This window comes from Myotis brandtii, unplaced genomic scaffold (genome assembly GCF_000412655.1).
Source record: "Myotis brandtii unplaced genomic scaffold, ASM41265v1 scaffold133, whole genome shotgun sequence".
In the NCBI taxonomy this organism is placed as follows: Eukaryota; Metazoa; Chordata; class Mammalia; order Chiroptera; family Vespertilionidae; genus Myotis; species Myotis brandtii.
Genome location: NW_005354718.1, coordinates 3,117,650 through 3,135,925, shown reverse-complemented (window position 1 = coordinate 3,135,925; position 18,276 = coordinate 3,117,650). Strand labels below are relative to the sequence as shown.

The following is an 18,276-nucleotide window of genomic DNA, read 5'->3' as shown; positions in this document are numbered from 1 at the left end:
TCTAGAAAAATCCATATTTTCTTTCCTTTCTCTGAGGAAGTACATCAAGTGTGCTCTTTTGCTCAGCAACAAAAAGTGCAGTAGCAGTGTTTCTGTTCAGGGAAGCCCATTAGAGACTCAGCACTCAGGTTTTTATTGGGACTTGACACATAAGCACCCTCTGCTTAATATGTACCAAAATTCCAGGTTCCCAGAAGGTAAGCAAAGCTTATTATAGGTTGAATTATAGAGGTAATCTAGGCACAGTGATCCACCCTTACCCAGTTAGGAAACAGGTCCAGTGCCAGGTTCCCAGACACCAGCCATGGGGCATCCAGGTAAGTAGGCTCTCTAAAGGCCTGCTTTGTTACCTCATATGCATAGGGGTCATTAAAAATAGGAATAAGGTACAATGATGTTTTAAATACCATTTTACATCAATTCTTAAACACTTCAGTATTTCTTTGCCTAAATTTTTCTCCATCACACTTATAACTATTAACTGTACCCAGAGTTTATTGGTTAACTTTAAACTTTTTAATGGTGTTCTTGGTTATAGAAAAACTTGAAACTAGGGAGTCAAATTTGTCAGTTTTTCCCCTCAGGGATTGTATATTTTGTGTCTTAAGACATCCTTTCCTAGCTTGAGGTGAAGTCATAGTTATTTTATAATTTTTTACAAATTTCATAATTGAGATTCCATTTATCAAGAATTATTTGATTATAGGTTTTCTGTTCTCTTCAATTGCTCTGATCCTGCATCAGTAGCACACTTAAGTAGTATCTGGAGGGCCTAAACCAGCCATGGGCAAACTCCGGCCAGTTTGAAATGAATAAAACTAAAAAAAAAAAAGACCGTACCCTTTTATGTAATGATGTTTACTTTGAATTTATATTAGTTCACACAAACACTCCATTCATGCTTTTGTTCCGGCCCTCCGGTCCAGTTTAAGAACCCATTGTGGCCCTCGAGTCAAAAAGTTTGCCCACCCCTGGTAAACCATGCTCCCTCAATCTCTCCTTTTTTTAAATGTCCTTTGCTATTGGATCTTTGGCTCCTCAATAAAAATTTACCTTGATTGTTTAATTCTAGGAAAACCTTATTGGATTTTTATTGGAATTTAATTGAATTAATGGATTAATTAGGGAAATCTTTTTAATCCATCTTTGATTATGGTATATGTCCATTTTTTTTAGTTCTTTCAATGCCTCAGTTACGTTTTATAATTTTATTTAAATGTTTTGAAAGTTTTTATGACTCTAGGATACATACTTTAAAAATAATACATATGACTTTCTTGAATATGTCGGAAGGCTTTGGGCTTTTGTATATTTATCATATCCATCCACCCTCCTACATTACCTTGTTAGTGCTGATAATTTTTAGGTTTTCTCGGTAGATTGGTTATTAGCTAAACTAATGATAATGTTATTTCTTTCCAAATAATCTTGCTTCATTTCTGATTTTTCTGTTGGCTAGGCTATTGAATTGAGGCAGTGAGAGTGGGACTCCTCATCTTATCACTTTAAAATAAGTGCTTCCAGGTCATCATTAACTTTGATATCTACTGTGAAATTTTGTTAGTTAACCTTTAACATGTTACAGGTGTTCCCTATTATTCCTAGTTTATAGAGTTTTCTCTTTTAATCACAGAAGGGAGATTTAAAGACAAGGTAAATGAAAGTAACAGGCAACAGTAAGTACAGAGCAAGTTCAAAGATAAAGCATTCTAGGAATGACCTGTCTGCTGAGTCTCTTGGAAACTGTAGGAAAGATATCTGAGATGTATTTGATTAGGCCTTCATCTTCCCACTTCCACACTTGGAAACAGATTTTAAAAATATATTTTATTGATTTTTTTACAGAGAGGAAGGGAGAGAGATAGATAGTTAGAAACATCGATCAGCTGCCTCCTGCACATCTCCCACTGGGGATGTGCCCGCAACCCAGGTACATGCCCTTGACCGGAATCGAACCTGGGACCTTTGAGTCCGCAGGCTGACGCTCTATCCACTGAGCCAAACCGGTTTCGGCAAGGAAACAGATTTTAAATTACCTGAAACACACAAGATCAGAACTTCCATCTCAACTACCTCATTGAAGGCTGAGATTTTAAATTACGTGAGAATTTACTTACCTCTGGATGATACATATGCTTGTAAATGAACATTTTTTAGATGCTTACTGTGTGTCAGATATTACTTTAAGTACTTTTTAAAGTGACTTACTTACTTTTCAAAGAACACCTGAGTAATGTTCTGTTATCCCCATTTGCAGATGGGAAAACGGGAGGTGCACAGAGAGAATAAAGAATAAGTAACTTGATTAAAGTCATGGGTAGCATGTAGCTGAGCCTGCATTTATACACTGAGTGGCCAGATTATTATGACCACCCCATCAGTACTTCCATTACACTTCCAAAAATACTGAATATTGAAAATTTCCTAAGCAAATACTCTCAAGGTTTTATTATTATTATTATTTACATAACTAATTCACTTCATTGTACTGATGGGGTGATCATAATAATCTGGCCGGTCATAATAATCTGGCCACTCAGTGTAAATATGGTACTGTCCTGCTTCTCCCTTGCTAATACAGGCAATTGAGAGCTTTCTGAAGGGGAAGAATTATTTTATTATTCAGTTAACTGATTTTATGAATGACTGTAATTGGGAGCTTCAATAATCAGTCCTGTAAAATCCAGATAGTGGAGCAACTGTTGTAGTTTTCTGATTTTTTTCCTTATGTTCTACCTTTGTTCTCTCAGGTTTGCCTTTTCACCTTTGTCTGAGGAAGAGGAAGAGGATGAACAAAAGGAACCCATGCTGAAAGAAAGCTTTGGTAGTGATAAAATTTGCTTTTTATTTGTGCTTTAAATATTCTTTTCTGGTTTTTAGAAATAGAGTAAAGTTGACCCTGAACAACATGGGGGTTAGAGGTGCTGATTCCCCATGCAATTGAAAATTCATGTATAACTTTTGACTCCCCAAAAACTTTACTACTAATAGCCTACTGTTGACTGGAAGGAAGCCTTACTGATAACATAAAGTCATTTAACACATATTTTATATGTTATATGTATTAAATGCTATAGTCTTACAATAAAGTAAGCTAGAGAAAAGACAGTATTATTAAAATCATAGGGAAAAAATACATTTACTGTGTTTATTGAAAAAATTTCACATATAAGTGAACCCACACAGTTCAGACATGCTTACATTTTGAGTATCAAAATCAAGATACTTTGATGTAATTATATTGTTTATTATTTTACAGCTGTGTGTGGGTGAAGTTAGGGAGAAGCAAAAATAAGGGCATGAATCTTAAGATGAAGCTATGGTAAATTCTGTAAATAATTGGTTATTAAGTGTTCAGTTAACTTACCAGAGATGAGCTGAAAATTTGGCTTTGAATTTCCCGGCATAAATGTAAAGATAGAGAAGCATCTGTTGTATAATTCAATGTCAGTAAGCTTAAAATAAAGCTCTGAATCCATTTTTGTGATCATTGCTAGATATTGACATTATTAGCCAATCTCCTTTTTTTTCCTTCTACAGAAGGGATGAAAATGAGAAGTACCAAACAAGAACCAAATGGAAATAGTAAAGTAAACAAAGCAGTAAGTGTGACTTCTTTTCTTTCCTCTGCCCTGCCCTCCAGCCTGTGGTGGAGCTCAGCAGTATGTGCAGGCCTTAATGACTTTCTTCACCTGGGCTGTACTTAAGCTTGCTTTATAAATTTTTTAATGTCTATTACATTTATTTATTTTTTTTAATCCTCATCTGAGGATATTTTTTTTATTGCTATTTAGAGAGAGAGGAAGGGAGGAAGAGGGGGAGAGAGAGAAAGAGAAACATAAGCATCGATGTGAGAGAGACACACAAACTGGTTGCCTCCCACACACGCTGGGGGGCGTACCCGCAACCCAGGTACATGCCCTTGACCGGGAATTGAACTGGTGACTTTTCATTGTGTGGGCTGATGCTCTGACCTCTGAGCCACACCATTCAGGGCAACATTTACATTGTTAAAAACAGAGACAGCAAGTGATTCTATCTAGGATAGAATCTTGAACTAGGTGGTTTGCTTCTGACCTGAAAAGGTACCAGACCAGTCTCTTGGTTTTGTTTAATGGTTTTTGTCAGTGAAGTCATAGCCTCATTAATAACCTAAGTTTTTACTGTAGTAAACTTTAGAGTTTTTAGTCAGCATTGTGTGTGTGTGTGTGTGTGTGTGTTTTGTTAATCCTCACCCAAGGATATTTTCCCATTGATTTTTAGGGAGAGTGGAAGGGAGGGGGAGAGAGAGACAGAAACATTGATGTGAGAGAGACATAGTGATTGGTTGCTTCCCACACAACCAGGGCTGGGAATTGAGCGTGCAGTGGGTAAACTTTAGAGTTTTTAGTCAGCATTGTGTGTGTGTGTGTGTGTGTGTGTTTTGTTAATCCTCACCCAAGGATATTTTCCCATTGATTTTTAGGGAGAGTGGAAGGGAGGGGGAGAGACAGACAGAAACATTGATGTGAGAGAGACATAGTGATTGGTTGCCTCCCACACAACCAGGGCTGGGGATTGAGCGTGCAATGGAGGTACGTGCCCTTGGCCAGAATTGAACCCGGGACCCTTCAGTCTGCTGGCTGACACTCTATCCACTGAGCCAAACTGGCTAGGGCAGATTTTCATTTTTTAGAACTGCATTTACTCTACATTAAGGACTTTATCTCATTTTTAAGAAGCAAAGCTTACATGAAATGAAAGCTAGGTATTAAAAAAAAAAAAAAACCGGACCCTTTTTTTTAATGATGTTTACTTTGAATTTATATTAGTTCACACAAACACTCCATCCATGCTTTTGTTCCGGCCCTCCGGTCCAGTTTAAGAACCCATTGTGGCCCTCGAGTCAAAAAGTTTGCCCACCCCTGTATTAGACCCTTGAGCAGAAATCATTTAAGGATATAGAACATCATTTTACATTTTGGTGATGTAGGTTTTAAGTTATTTGACTTTACTGTTAGGAATCCCATTTGTTATGTCAATATACTACTTCAGAGTAACAAAAGATTAAATTTAAAGATTTTGAGACCTTTAGATTCTTGCCTAAGATGTATTATTTTATGCTAACAACTGGTACTTGTATGTTCCCAGCAGGAAGATGATTTGAAGTGGGTAGAAGAAAACGTCCCTTCTTCTGTGACAGATGTGTAAGTTTTTGAATCATTACTAAAAGAATCCTATTCACAGGTAGTATTGAGGGCCAGAGTACACTAATGAGAATGTTTGTAGTTAACTTTTCAAAAGAATAATTAAAAACATTAAAAAGATGTTTAAGAATAAAGATTAGGAATGATATACGTACAAACAAAAGTAATTGAGATTATTCGGTCAGATGACATTTTTGTTTAGAAAGATTTCGATATAGATGTTTCCAAAATCAGTGGGATAATTCTTTTGGAATATTTTTTGATTTTTTTACTTTTTTGTAAAGATTATCGTTTACATTCAGTATTATTTTGTACTAGTTTCAGGTGTACAGCACAGTGGTTAGACAATCATATACTTCACAAAGTGCTTCTCCCCATATTTCTAGTACCCACCTGGCGCTGTACATAGTTATTACAATATTATTGACTATATTCCCTATGCTGTACTTTATACTGTGACTATTTTATAACTACCAATTTGTACTTCTTAATCTCTTCATCTTTTTCACCCATTCCCTCAACCTCCCTCCCTCTGGCAACCATCAGTCTGTCCCTGTATCTATGAATCTGTTTCAATTTTGTTTGTTCATTTATTTTTGGAATTTTTGGCTTCTTTTCCATAGCTATAATTTCATTTTTTAAAAACATTTATTTGTTTATTTATTTTTAAATATATTTTTATTGATTTCAGAGAGGAAGGGAGAGGGAGAGAGAGATAGAAATCAATGATGAAAGAGAATCATTGATCAACTGCCTCTTGCACACTCTGCACTGGGGATTGAGCCTGCAACCCGGGCATGTGCCCTGACTGGGAATCGAACTGTGACCTCCTGGTTCATAGGTCAATGCTCAACCACTGAGCCATGCTGGCTGGGTATAGCTATAATTTTAGTAAACATTGGTTCTATTACAATACAGAATGTGTTTTTGTTTTTTAATACAATTTTAGTAATTTTGATTCTTGTTTTTTATTTGTCCCCCCCCCCAATAGCCATTAAAAAGATACAAATATTATATACTTAACAAAAAAAAAGCTTTATATTGCATTCATTATTCCATTGTCCTTTTTGAACCACATTTGGCTTTATTTTACATTATTCTATTTGGTGTTTTTCTCTCTGCAGAGCACTTCCAGCCCTTCTTGATTCAGACGAGGTTAGTAATCAAATCACGTGCAAAAAAATATGGGTCTAGTGACTTATTAGGGAGTCATAAGTTCTTTGTTCAGGGAGATTTTATTTGACTCAGTAAGAGTATCATTGAAAAGGATGAGAACAGAAATACTAACATTAGAACTCAAATGTTCAGGAGGGTTTACTTTCTGTATATGTCCTCCTTTTCCAAAGTTTTATGGTCAGACTTGAGAATGTCTTTAATTTGGGTAGCAAATAACTAAAAAAAGTATAATTTCTTTACTGTCCCACTTTCTACTTCCTTTGTCTTTAAGAAATTCAGTTTTAACCCTTACTTAATTTAGGAAAAAATAATAAAAGGATTGAGAAAGGAATATCATAGACCAAAGGAACATATAAATTATTTTAAGTTACCTATTATTCATTATTGTCCATGCAACTATCTCTTTCATATATTAAGGATTATAATTAGTACCTCTGATGTTTATTTTTTAAAATATATTTTCATTAATTTCAGAAAGGAAGGGAGAGGGAGAGAGAGATAGAAACATCAATGATAAGAGAGAATCATTGATCAGCTGCCTCCTGCATGCTCCCTACAAGGGATGGAGCCTGCAACCTGGCCATGTGCACTGACTGGGAATCGAACCGTGACTTCCTGGTTAATAGGTCCATGCTCAACTACTGAGCCACACCAGCTGGGCTTATGTTGATTTTTAATCTTAATATGCTTCCATACAGTTCATCTGAAAGGCTTCACAATAATTGCCTGAGTTAATGGGAACTAGTTCTGGACATGTTCTGAATATTGGGTTAGAGTCTCTTGGTTTTAGGAAGCCTTTTGAGCACACCAAAAAATTATGGTCAAGAACAAATAAAATGACCATCTTAACGAGTCTCAAATGCAAAGTGTTAACTATATGTGCATTCTTGGGCAACAGATCTCTAGAACTTTTTATCAATATAATTTTAGTGAGTGTAATTTCTTTATAAGGATATACCATAGTTTGTACAATTCTGTGTTTTTGAACACTTAATTTTTTCTAGTATTTTATTCTGAGTGTTGCATTAGAAATTCTTGTGACTAAATCTTTGCCTATATCCCTGACTATTTCTAATTCAGTTAAATTCCTGAATTAGAGGAGATACACATTTTTATTAAAGCTTAATCTTAAGTAAATTGTTGTTTTATCATCTTATTTGACTCTAAAACATGCAATTCCTTTTGATTTGTTGTTTGATATACAGAGGCCTAGAGATTTTGATTTGGTTAATCTTGTGTGGGGCCTGGACATGTCTATCTTTCAAAATTTTCATAAATGATTAGGAATCATCTCTCCTAAGTATTTAATGAACATAAACAAGTACTTGCAGGAAATGCCTGTGTGCCTCATCTATATAGAAGATACTTGGAATGTAGGCCATTTAAAATTAATGTATTTTGAACAAACCTTTTTATTTTTTTCCCTAGGAACGAATGATCACACACTTTGAAAGATCCAAAATGGAGTAAAGAGTGGGAAGATGTGCAGTTGAAGATGCTCGTATCTGGGAAGAGATCATCTTCTGTCAATCCTCTGCACTGCTCCATGGATTGAAGGAGGCAATGACATCCTGATCTGTTCCTTGATCTTTGTGCTTTGGAGCTGGCGAGAGGTGTCAGAACTAGAACATCTTATTGAATGATGTTCATAGGATGAAAAAATTCTGCAAGTTTCTTATTTACAACATTGATGCCCCATTCCCTCCCACACCCTCACATGGATGTTGATGCAACTTATGTGTGTTCTTCCTGAACCTTCTATGATGTTTAAATTGTTTAATCTGTCAAACTAAAAAGTTCAACATCTTTTAAAAAATGTGACATCACCACCATAACATGTAATCTCCAGGAGCAACTGCCTGCGATTTTTATTTATTTAGGGAGTTACATAGGTGATGGGGAAATTGTTAATTATCTTTCCGTTTCCTGGGAAGCCAAGGTTACATCTTGAAGAGGTAGTTTTGAGGAAAAAAAGTCCTTATGACTTGAGCCATGGTTCTACCAATAATTAAAAGAAAGAAAAAAAAAAAGAGAGAGCGAGGGAGAGAAAGAAACTGTTACAGTGTAATCCAGATAATTTTAAAAAGCAAAATCAAGTGCAATTTTGTTTACAAATGGTATATATTAAAGATTTTTCTATTTCAGATGTACTTTAGAGAAAAAATATTAGCTTAACTCTTTTGACATCTGCTATTGTGACACATCCCATTGCTGGCAATGTGGTGCACACTCCAGAACTTTTAACTACTGTTTTGTAAGCCTCAAGGCAACATTGCAGACTCCAGACATTGCTTTGTTTGCCTTCATTTACTGGGTGTTGCACTAGATGCAGAGAGGCACACCATCTAAGTGCTTGTGAATGAGCACCCTGTTAAAAACTCTAATTCTTCAGAAGCAGGAGCCAATACAAAGGAAACAGGTCCTTCTGGTTTAAGTTTTGCTGCATGAAGTAGTATGGAGACCCTGGACTGCTGCTCATTCTTTAGGGTAAACGGTTCTTGTATTTGGTGTTGGTTTAGAGACTGTTTATAAGAGACATCACAAGGTGATGGGATTCATTTGAAGCACTCTATTTCTGTTTTAATGGTTTTGTCTACTTTTGCCTTCCAAGAGTTTTGTTCTACATAGAAAGTTCATGCCGTTTTTTAATATAAAAAATTTTAACAAAATTAGTGTGTTTTCTGTGTCTTTTTTTTTTTACTTTATCTAAAACCCTTCTTTCTCCCATACTCTCATGGGAATTTTCCTTCCATGATTTTTATTCTATATCGCCTTCTTATCTGTTGAAACCAATAACCACATGACCACAATCTTCACTAATTAATACTATAGTAAAAGTGTTTACATTTATGTAACATTTCTCTACAGCTGTTTGTGGTGTGTGTGTGTTTAAAATATATTTTTATTGATTTCAGAGAAGAAGGGAGAGGGGAGAGAGATAGAAACATCTGTGATGAGAGAATCACTGATTGGCTGTCTCCTGCACGCCCCCTACTGGGGATCGAATCTGAAACCCCGGCATTTGCCCTTGACCAGAATTAAACCCGGGACCCTTCATTCCACAGGCCGACATTCCAAATTGGCTAGGGCTGTGTTTGTGTGTGTGTGTGTTTAAATCACTAAGGCAATACCTCTAAGGAACCATATGAGAAATTGACTATATTCTTAGATTAACCCATTACAAAGGGCTGATATAATTGTCATATGCTTCTGTTCTTCCATACTAAAACTTAGCAAGTGAATAATAGTCGTAATAGTCAGGATAGTTGGTCAAATGTTTTTTGAGGCTGGTTAGATGTCGACTTGAGACCAGGAAAAACCCCCCACAAAACTATTGTGATAAGCAGAGGTTTATAGATGTAGCCTGGGACCTGATAATTCTTTTTCTATGGCTTCTTATGATTGTATATAGTGTGTCATTTTTTTAAGAAGGCGTTCAGAAGGAATTTATAGTATTACACTGACCTGTTACCTTATAGTTTGCATTGTTTATTTTAGTCTTAGCCCTTGGTCCTGGAACTAGGTATTATTAGGCTTCCTTCCAGTAGAGCAGCTGGCAATTATAAATTTTCAAGGAGTTCAGTTTCTATGGTAAAAATCAGACAACATAAGGTTTGTTTAGCATTTTTTTTTGTTTCTTACTACTTGAAAATATTTGATTATCAGAAATAGCATTTGATAAAGATCAGACAGTATTCCTAATTTACAATGAAGAAACTGAGATTGTGTAAAATTAAAATGACCAGGCCATCTTTAACTCATCATAGACTCACGCTTTTTTTCTTTTACATTTTTGCTTTAAACCAAATGCTTAATTTTATGACATACATGCTGTTTTCTTGGGGGTAAATTGCTAGATACTGGTCATTGCAGTGCTTCTCAAACTTTCAAGTGCATGGGCTCACCTTGGGAATCTATTAAACAGACTACTGGGCGCCCCCTCCTCCATCCTGCCACTCTTCAGAGTTTCTGATTGAGTAGGGCAGGAATGAAGCCTGAGACTTTGCATTTCTAACAAGTTCCCAAATGCTGCCAGTCTAGGGACCACCCTTTGAGAACCACTTGCTTGGAACACCTTTAAAATGTAAGGGTAAGGCTGTGATTATAATGGTAATACTAAAACGATCAGTTATTGAGTCAAGCATTGCTAAGAGCTCACAGCGCTAGGTAGGTACATAAAGTCATCGTTTTGCACATTAAGGAAATTTAAGTCCTTGGGAGATTAAATTTTTTAAATGTCACAGCCCGTTTCCTAAATGGCAGATCTCCGTCCCAGGTCTGACGCCAAAGCCCGAATTCTATACTTCCTAACCCTGTACTTCCACCACCACACTATACTTCCTAACACAGTTCTAAGATTCCATCATTTCCCCTCCTTGTTAAGCCCATGGCTACTCCATAATGGAGAAGCTCGAGACTATACTTCCTAACACAGTTCTAAGATTCCATCATTTTCCCTCCTTGTTAAGCCCATGGCTACTCCACAATGGAGAAGCTCTCTAGGCCTAGGGTGAAAGGGGAACCCAAGCATTGGTGCATTCCTTGAAGGTGATTTAAGAGCTAGGGCGGAAGGGGCGGGCTCCGGCTGCGGAAGGGGTGGGCTTAGGCCAGCAGGAAGTCCGGTGTTGGTGATGGCTCTGTTGCTGAAAGGCCTGTAGTTGGGGTCTCCGGCCAGGTTCTGCTCGGCCCTTTCCTCAGAGCGGTTCTGTTTACGGCCCGGCCCGGCCAGGCCCGGCCCTCTCAGAGTGAGGCTGTCCCGGCGACTCTGCTCGCCGCCATGCACGACGCCTTCGAGCCGGTGCCGATCCTAGAAAAGCTGCCTCTGCAGATCGACTGTCTGGCTGCCTGGGGTGAGTCGGAGGACCGAGGGGCCGAGGCGGGGGGCAGCGCGGGAGCGGCGCGGACCCTTCACAAGCCTCGGGAAGTGGACGGGCGTCTGGCGATGCGCGCTCCGGTCGGACGCCGTCCGAAAGGGAGCTGCGATGAAGGCGTGCAGAGCATTGTAGATAGCGAGGGCTCTTAGGACCATCCCCTGGGATCCAAGCATTGTAGGGACGTGCCGCCGGCACTTGCTCTTGGTGCAGAGTTGGAGGTTGAGCTTTTCTTAATTGTGCTCAGCTTTGGCTTATTTCGATTCCCAAGAAGTCTTTAGTGTGGAGGCACAAGCAGTGGGAAGCTTTCAGCCTGCCAGGAACTTGAGCTTATCTGATGATTGTGTTGTACTGGTTTGGGGGGAATAAGAGGGGTGTGTGGGGGGGATGAATAGGAGGGGGATTGGAACAAGTTAACAACATATGCCATTTTCCCCTTAGTGATCATTCATTGTTCACTTCTCATTATTGTAGGTAACTCACGTTGTTATTTAAACTCTTAATCTAGCCCAGCGATTTTCAACCAGTGTGCCACAAGAATTTGTAAAATATGCACTACCTGACTGTTTAGTTAAGGGCACTGACCTGTTTTCCCTTAGATTGTAAAAAATTAAAAAAAAAAAAAAGAGAACAGCCAGCAAAACAATAACCGTCCGGAGTGAATGAATAAAAATTGTACCCATTTTTGGTCAGATCAGCAAAAATAACCAACAGTTTTTGGTGTGCTGCTGAATTTTAGTAATTAGTTTGTGTGCCATGAGATGAAGAGGGTTGAAAATCGCCGATCTAGTCAAATGGTTCATTGCCTTATATTCAAGTGCCCAAGTTACCTTAACTCTGTAGGTAGAACACCATCATTCCAGGCTGTCCTGAAATTTAACCCATAAAAACTGGCATAAGCCTCTTGGGAGTGGCCAGTACAGAAAACAGGGTCAGACAGCTCTTATCTCTTGTATACTGTGGAATAAAAAAGGTTTCAGCGGTCTAAACTTGGACTCTTAACTGTGAACATTATGACTGGTTGTGTCTAACAGCCCCCAAAGACCAAACTGAAATAATTCCAGTTTTTCCTGTTAATGTCCAGGTAAGAAATCAAGGACTATAAAAAGGTAGCTCAGAACCCTTAATCAGGTCTTATACTGAGGGCCTGGTAGGAATCTCAGTGGTGGCTGGCATTTTATGCATCATCTTATGGACAGTGCCACCCAGTCAGCCTTCCCCGTGATGGGCCTGGTGGAGTCTTGGTGGTGGCTGGCATCTTATGCATCATCTGTGGACAGTCCCACCCAGTCAGCTTTGCAGAGTTCTTCACGGCCTCTTCAGTAGGGTGCGTTCACTACAGATTTTCATGTTAATGTACACCCCTCCTGCCTTAGCAGCCCTGGGCCTCTTTAAAATCGCATCTCCATAGTAAGCAGTCCTCATCCTTTGGGTTAAGGAGAGAATCCTGCTTCCTCCAGATATCTCAAGAAGGCCTCCATTTTCTGTCATTAAGTGCTCTCGGTAAGAATTTAAAACTTTAAAAATGAAAGACCTGACACTGCACAAAGGGTTTCATTCCCCTATTTCTTCATCAGATATGTATTAAGTACCTACTTAGACCCATCTCTCTGCTAGGGACAGGAATAAGGATGAGTAAGACTCAGTGCCGGTGCTTCTGGGACACATAGTGGGGGACAAAGACATAAAGCAGATTATGGTACGAGATAAATGATAACAGAGTCATATGCTGCCTATTAGGAAACATGGAGGAGGGGTACCCAACCCTGCCTAGGACTTGCGCTTCTGAAAAGGATGGGTGTAGTTGCTTACCACACTCTACTTCATTTGTCACAATTTGACTTGGGTACCCTGTGGAACTAGTAGTAAACATATCTCAGCCTCTCTCACCAACAACACTTTGTCACAGTAAAGATTCCCTCCCTGTACCTGTGCTTTTCAGGAAGACAGGCTTGAAATGGTAGGTAGCTTTGGACCTGCCTTGATCTTCCACCAAACAGGAGATATGCCTGTTGCCTACTAGGATGTTGTGGTAGGTATTGGGGCTACAAGAGGCCATTTACCGCCTCTTGCCTCAAAACTGCTTTATTTTCAGGCTTTAGCAGCAATCAGTATTACTCTAGTCGCTGCCCCTTTTACCTGATGTTCATCCAGGAACTTGCAGGACCGACAGTATTTGAGCTGGACGATAATCTCTCTTCAGAAGTGGAAATAAGGAGGGCACTGATGATGATGACCTCTCTAAACTCCAGAGTTGTAGAATCCAGCTGCCTTTTAAGCATCTTCATTTTGGGTGTCTAGTACCATGGCCAGAAAATTCTTGATGATTACACTCTCCCAAAACATGCCTTTCCCTCATACCATATCCCAGCAAATGTCATTTCTGTTTACTCATTTGGCTAAGGCCTAAAGCCTTGGAATCATTCTTGACTTCTCCTTTTCTCTTATACACCACATTCATTCCATTAGCAATCTTGTCTGCTCCTCCTCCAGAATAAATCTAGATCCCAGTCATTTTTTTCCATCTCCACTTTTTCTACTCTTGATGAGGTCACCATCCTCTCTCATCTAAATTACTATAGTAGTCTTCTGACTGATCACCTGTGTTTGCCATTGTGCCATTTTCAGTTTTTTATCCACACAGAGTGATCTTTCAAAAACTTAATTACATCTCTTCTCTGCTCAAAATCCTTCAGTAGCTTCCCGTCACAATTAGAATAAGTTCCAAAGTCCTTACCATGGCTGGCTATGCCTGAGATGGTCAGGCCTCTGGTTTTACTTCCCTGACTTTATCTCCTAGGCTCTTATCCCTGAACCTGTCTGGCACTCGTCACACACACTGTCTTTCTTGTTCCATGAACAAACATGGCACATACCTCCTCCAGGGCCTTGGCACTCGCTGTTTCCTCTGCCTGGCACTCTCTTGCCTTAGATATTTCATGGCTCATTCCTCATTTCATTCAAGTTTCCGCTGAAATGTCACATAAATCAGCAAGACCTTCCCTAACTATTCTGTATTAAAGAGAATGCTATATCCACCATTGTGCTATTCTCTTTTTCAGTCTTATTATTCCTTCCATCATGGGTTGTCATCTAATGCTATCCTATATAATAAAGAGCTAATATGCAAATGATCGTCATGCCCTCCCGCCAGGGCCAGGGGACCTGAGGCCGGGCCTGGGGACCTGAGGCCGTGCCCCTCGCCCTGCGGGGCTTGACGGGGGTGGGGCCAGCCAGGTCTCGCGCGATTTCGAGGCACGCATGTGTGGGTGGGGACTTGACTCTGGGTCCTGCGGCACACCCCAGACTCTGACAGGGTGGAGATTTTCATATACATTTTACTAATTTTCTTTCATCTCTGACACTTCTATTATAGAGAAAGGGCAAATAGCAATATTAAAATATTTCCTTTAATTAACTCCCTTTTAATGTGCACGAATTTTGTGCACCGGGCCACTAGTTTTATATATTATTATTGTCTCTCTCCATATTAGAATATAAATTTCTTCAGAGTAGGAACTTTGTCTTGTATATCCCTTTATTTGCAGTGTCTAAAACAGTTCCAAAGTCTTAATGGGTATCCATTAAGTATTTGTTTAATTAATGAATAATAATATTAATGGTAATAGCTTCCACTTATTGAATGCTAATCTATTGAGCTTTTATAAATAATAACTCCATTTTGCAGAGGAAGAACCTGAGAATTTAAATAATTTTTTTAAGATCATATATATATAGTAAATTATGGCTGATTCTACAGCCTGGCTCCCAAACTTTAATGCATAGTCAGAGCCTGTAAAAAAAAAAAGCAGATGTGTATGTGTGTATCTGTATGTGCATATACACAATCATATTTGCTTATATTATCCAAAGAAACAATGGAAAAATAAATCACAAATTACTAAAATGCTTACCTATAGTGGAAGGGAGAGAACAGTAGAGTAGATAAGGATGGAAGCTAGATTTCTTACAGTTTTAACTTTGGAACTACATACATGTCTAATGTAATAAAATGAAATTTAAAAATACAAATTTCAGGGCACTCACCACTGCAGAATCATTGATGCGGGATCTCTGGAAGCAGGGCTCAGGAATGTGCATTTTTAATAAGTCCAAGTGATTCTGATGTGGCTAAACAGGGGCTTATGCTTCCAGAAACACTGTTCTTTGCCCTATGACCTAGTGAAGGGAAGTGACCACCAGCTTATTCCCTGCAGTGGCCAGCATTGGGCCAGGAATGGAATTGTTAATTACATGAGGTTGGACTGGGTTGTACTGCTGGACTTCAGTAGGGTAATTATGAGCAAGAAGGGCCAGCCTTACTCACTTCCCAGGAGGGATCAAGTCCAACCTTGTGTCTCAGAATTAGGCTGTCAGGAATTTTCTAGGGCTCAGTATCACCTGTTTACGTATGTGTTACTTGTTTGTATAGTGCGTTCCACTTTCTCATGTGCAGTGTTGCATCTCAGAATGGACTGTTTGCCCTGTGCTGTGCTTGCTCTGCAGGCTCTTCGTTCTCTGTGTTTTGCATGTACAGCTGTGTTATATGGCGACATGTCAATAGAACGTGAAGGCCCAATGTGGCTCAGATCCTCTGGCCACCCGAGTCCCCACTGACTTCTGTAACCAAATCAAGCCTCTTCGAGGTTCTGTGCTGTTATTACATTTTCCTTATGACTTTGAGGATTAGGGATGAGTATGTGTATGGTGCTTTTACTATTTAAAGGAAAATTGTTGCAATACTTTTCATATAAGATGAAGGTATTTTTCCATAACACCTCCAAATGAAAACACTTAAAAGGTTAAATAAAATTCCAAGTACAAAATTTAAAAACAGCCCTGGCTGGTGTGACTCAGTTGGCTGGCATTGTCCCATGCACTAGAAGATTGCTGGTTCAATTCCCTGCCAGGTCGTATGCCGGGATTGTGAGCTCCATCCCAGGTGAGGGGTGTGTAGGAAGCAGCTGATCAGTGTTTCTCTCTCATGAATGTTTCTCTCTCCATCTCCCTCCCCCCATCTCTCAAATCAATAAAAACATATTAAAATTAAAAAAAAAATTTTCAGTGAACTTATTAGACTCCTTTTGATGACCAGTAGAGTAGACATTTGATAAGAACCATCTCTTGGCAAATAAATATTTCAAAAAAAAAATGGAAAATGGGCTCTCAAATAGCATGCTTATGAGTTTGACTTCATATTGCAGTGGTGCAGCTTCATGAGAATTGAAGCCCCAGTGGAACAGCATCAGAGATCTGCTGTAAAGTAACCCACAAGGAAGAACATGTGGAGTGAGACCAGTTGAGGCTGTCACAGGGGTCCCTGGAGAGACTATGAGGGAGGGCTGTTGGGAGGTACCCTGTAGAGAGAGCATGATAGACAGGCCTCGCAGACCCGGTGGAAGGTGAGGCTGTTAAAAGAGAGAAAGAAAAACGGGAACTGGCAGGGGTTGGGGGGCATAGTGAAGAGGAGAGATTATGTTGGCCTTTTGGTTATAGATATGTATGTATGCCATAAGAGAATTTTTTTAAAATTTCACACTGCATTTTATTTATATTTGAAATATCAATGGGTTTCTTAAAAAAAACTTTAATATTACCAGTTGCTCATACAGTGATATCTAAACATTATCTTTTACAAAGCAAGCACTGTAAGCTGAATTATTTTTCTATGTTCTGTTCCAACATAAATCTCTAGCATTCCATTAGAACTAGTGTTATTTCTGATTTCGACTTATGTTATTAAGAGCACACCGTGTCTGGTTGAGCATCGACCTATGAACCAAGAAGTCACGGTTCAATTCCTGCTCAGGGCACATGCCTGGGTTGCAGGCTTGATCCCCAGTATGGGGTGTGCAGGAGGCAGCCGATCAATGATTCTCTCTAATCATTGATGTTTCTATCTCTCCCTCTCCCTTCCTCTCTGAAATCAATGCAAATATTTTTTAAAAATAAATAAAATGCACAATAAAAGAAGACAGAATCACTTTCTTTTTCTGGAAGACTAAGGACATCAACCTGAAAGATGTTCCTAAGGTGGCTCCTGACTCGTTTTTATAAATATGACCACTGCCTTCCAGACCACCTCTGGCCAACACCCAGTCTTTTGATGTGAGACGCCTTATTAAGTGCATCACAGCATGTGGTTAGGTCCTGACTCACATGCATATCTTACTACATGTGTGACTCTGGGCAAATACTTGTCCCCAAGGCCTCAACTCCCTCACCTATAAAATGGGGATTTATAAAAAGGACATATTTCAAAGGATAGTTGTGAGTATTCATGAAATAACATTAATTATATGTGCTTAGTATTTTCTGGAATACAGTGCATGCTCAGTCTATTTGTACCATTATCCATATTTTATTTTACAAAGGAGCAAGAGAGTGTGTCACTGATTTCTGTTACAAGATCAGAAAGCTGAGGAAGTATCTGTATGTGCTTAGCTTCTCTTAATGAGTTAATATGGATCTGTCAGGTAATTATTTAAACACTTTCAGAGCCTCTTTAGTTGTAATATAGACCACTGTCTCCCAAAATGAGGCCCCTGAACCAACAACATCACCTGGAACTTCTTAGAAATGCAAGTTCCAGGGCCCATTTCCAGACCTATTGAAAAGGAAGCAGGTCGGCCCAGCAATCTGTTTTCACAAAGCCTCACATGATTCTGATACACACCAACGTTTTAGAACCATGGGCCTCGACCATCGTTTTTTTGTTTTTTTTATAAACAAGAGCTTTATTGAAATGTAATTCACATACCATACAATTCACCCATTTAAAATGTACAATTTGGTGGTTTTTAGTACGTTCACAGAATTGTGCGAGTATTGCCACAGCCGATTTTAGAACATTTTCATTACCCTAAAATAAAACTCCGAACCGCATAGTATTCACTCCGCATTCCCCCAAGCCCACCAGTCCTAGGCAACCACTAATCTTTCTGTCTCCATAGATTTGCCTAATTCTGGACATTTCTTATAAATAGAATCATACAATATGTAGCCCTTTTTGTCTGGCTTCTTTCATTAGCATAATGTCCAGT

The 18,276-nt window shown here is 39.0% G+C and overlaps 2 protein-coding genes across 9 annotated transcripts in view; both read left to right on the top strand.

Moving 5' to 3' along the window:
• Positions 1 to 9,034, top strand: part of TMEM87A (transmembrane protein 87A) — a 45,537-nt gene extending 36,503 nt beyond the window's left edge. For 2 of the 6 annotated variants that reach the window (XM_014534835.1, XM_005860299.2), the window contains 5 exons: positions 2,751 to 2,824; positions 3,541 to 3,602; positions 5,131 to 5,186; positions 6,311 to 6,341; positions 7,791 to 9,034. In XM_014534835.1, the coding sequence (XP_014390321.1) occupies positions 2,751 to 2,824; positions 3,541 to 3,602; positions 5,131 to 5,186; positions 6,311 to 6,341; positions 7,791 to 7,832 (265 nt within the window). In that variant the 3' untranslated portion in view covers positions 7,833 to 9,034. The remainder of the gene's footprint in view (positions 1 to 2,750; positions 2,825 to 3,540; positions 3,603 to 5,130; positions 5,187 to 6,310; positions 6,342 to 7,790) is intronic. The other 4 variants (XM_014534833.1, XM_005860300.2, XM_005860298.2 and 1 more) reach the window with 2 other exon arrangements.
• Positions 9,035 to 10,960: 1,926 nt separating this feature from the next.
• The window catches only part of VPS39 (vacuolar protein sorting 39 homolog (S. cerevisiae)), a 46,365-nt gene continuing 39,049 nt past the window's right edge, over positions 10,961 to 18,276 (top strand). For all 3 annotated transcript variants that reach the window (XM_005860291.2, XM_014534831.1, XM_014534832.1), the window contains exon 1: positions 10,961 to 11,212. In XM_005860291.2, coding sequence (XP_005860353.1) covers positions 11,140 to 11,212 — 73 coding nt within the window. In that variant the 5' untranslated portion in view covers positions 10,961 to 11,139. The remainder of the gene's footprint in view (positions 11,213 to 18,276) is intronic.